This window comes from Sinocyclocheilus grahami, unplaced genomic scaffold (genome assembly GCF_001515645.1).
Source record: "Sinocyclocheilus grahami isolate Dianchi unplaced genomic scaffold, SAMN03320097.WGS_v1.1 scaffold2049.1, whole genome shotgun sequence".
NCBI lineage: Eukaryota > Metazoa > Chordata > Actinopteri > Cypriniformes > Cyprinidae > Sinocyclocheilus > Sinocyclocheilus grahami.
In genome coordinates this window covers 53,867-55,857 of record NW_015507228.1, presented here as the reverse complement: position 1 = coordinate 55,857, position 1,991 = coordinate 53,867, and the positions used below count along the sequence as shown (strand labels likewise).

The window sequence follows — 1,991 nt, the reverse complement described above, 5'->3', positions numbered from 1 at the left end:
CATCAGAAAAACATTAAGAATTATGTTTTTTTGTTGTTGATGTTATTTCTTTGACTGTACTCTCCGCGACCCACTCAGAATGGCCTTGCGACCCACCAGTTGAGAAACACTGATCTGATCCAGAGTCAGTCAGCATAGCCTGAAATCACACAGTTCAAGCAGATAAGAGGGTCTCTGGAGCTTCACAGACCTGCTTTCGTTGCTGGATGGGGAGGCGCTGGAGGTACATGTCGTGTGAGAGCTGGACATGCGAGACACAAACTTCTGGATGGTGCTGCGTGAGGGAGCTTTGATGCGCGAGCTGCGGCGATTGTGGTACTTCTGAAACAAGCTCTCCACCTGAATGAGATCAGACCATCAGTGTGCGCTGAGCTTGAGCGATGGCACGGAGCTCGTTGTGCTCTGCTTGTATTACAGTCCCCTCACCTCAAAGTTCTTGAGGGTCTTCCTCCACAGCAGAGGGTCCGACGGCTCCAGCTGGAAGACTCTGAGCATGACGAAGAGCACGTGGATGCAGAACGTCCCTCGGCCACAGCTACACGTCTGCTCAACATAACGGACATCATATGATGATGAAAAACCAAAGATTATATTAGTGACACAATTATGTCAAAGCATACATAATATACTAGGCATGGACACTGGAAACAGAACAGTTTTCATTACAACAGTAGCATTTGTACTTACATTTTTCTTTACAAATACCATTTAAATTTTTTTATTATAAAGCGGAGCGTTCCGGTGCTTGATTCTGATTGGCTGAGCCGCGTTCGAAGCTGTTGTAAATTACTCTACAAACACACACCTTTGTTTACTTCTGTGTGTTGCTCTGCCACCTCTTTGTTGTAACACAGCTGTTTCTGAGGAACTACATTGTTTGGTGGAAGAATACTGTTTTTATTATCATTACACTTTATTTGCTCCGTTTTATTTTGTTAAACCTTACTACATATATGGAATAACCGTTTTATAACAGCAATAAGCCCCGTGAAGCCGTGGTTTACAGTGAATTTATAACAGCTAAGGGGGTTTTAGGCACTAACAACGCACCTTAGCTGTTATAAATTCACTGTAAACCACGGCTTCACGGGGCTTATTGCTTTAATTTACTCACACATGCCTACTATGATCCGTTGTATTAATGCAGATCTAGGTACGCATGTCTGTCAAATATAATATAATGATGATATCCACACACCTTCCCTGAACCAAGCTGATGGTATCTGTTCTCCAGCAGCTGATGAACGGGATCCTCTGAAACGTACGTCACGAAGCAGAATCCCCGCCTCTCGTTTGTTTTGGTGTCCATGGGCAGCTCGATGCTTTCAATCTTTTGAGAGAAAAACACACCGCTTGTGGTGCTACTTCCAAAACGATGTGATTTTAAATGATAAAGCGCTTCACTGAAGGTACTCACCTCCCCATAAGCTCCGAAGTACTCCCGGATCTGCTCCTCGGACGTGTCTGGACTCAGACCGCCGACGAACACCTTCTTGGGCGGCTCCTTGCCCTTCATGGCTTTGGCTCTCTTGGGATCGATCAGCTTCCCATCCAGCTTGTGCTCCTTCAGCTCTAGCACCTGAACACATCAAGAGCCTGCTATGAATGCTGCCTCGAGGATGTTATCAGTAAGCGTAAAGCCTGAGGGGAACACTTACCCTATCGACGCTCTCAGCGTCTCTGAAGAGCACGAAGCCGAAGCCCCTGGAGCGGCCCGTCATGGGGTCTGTTTTGATGGTGCAGTCAAGGACCTCTCCGAACTTGGACAGGTAGTCAGTGAGGTCTGTCTTGCTGGTGTCCCAACTGAGTCCACCGATGAACATTTTCCTGCACGACAGCAAACAGCACTCAAATCACAAGTCCATGCATTAACATGAAACTGCTGATAATGATATAATACACACATTCACTGGTCATGCGTATACGGAATATAACCTGACTGTTACCTCATTGGTGTGTGTGTGAGAGTGTGTGTGTGTGTGTGTGTGTGA

General features: G+C 46.1%; 1 protein-coding gene across 1 annotated transcript in view; it reads right to left on the bottom strand.

The window, feature by feature from the left end:
• Positions 1 to 1,138: 1,138 nt before the first annotated feature.
• Positions 1,139 to 1,991, bottom strand: part of LOC107573846 (heterogeneous nuclear ribonucleoprotein D-like) — a 2,708-nt gene continuing 1,855 nt past the window's right edge. The window contains exons 2-4 of the mRNA XM_016260294.1: positions 1,659 to 1,827; positions 1,418 to 1,579; positions 1,139 to 1,330 (exon numbers count right to left, since the gene is read on the bottom strand). Coding sequence (XP_016115780.1) covers positions 1,139 to 1,330; positions 1,418 to 1,579; positions 1,659 to 1,827 — 523 coding nt within the window. The remainder of the gene's footprint in view (positions 1,331 to 1,417; positions 1,580 to 1,658; positions 1,828 to 1,991) is intronic.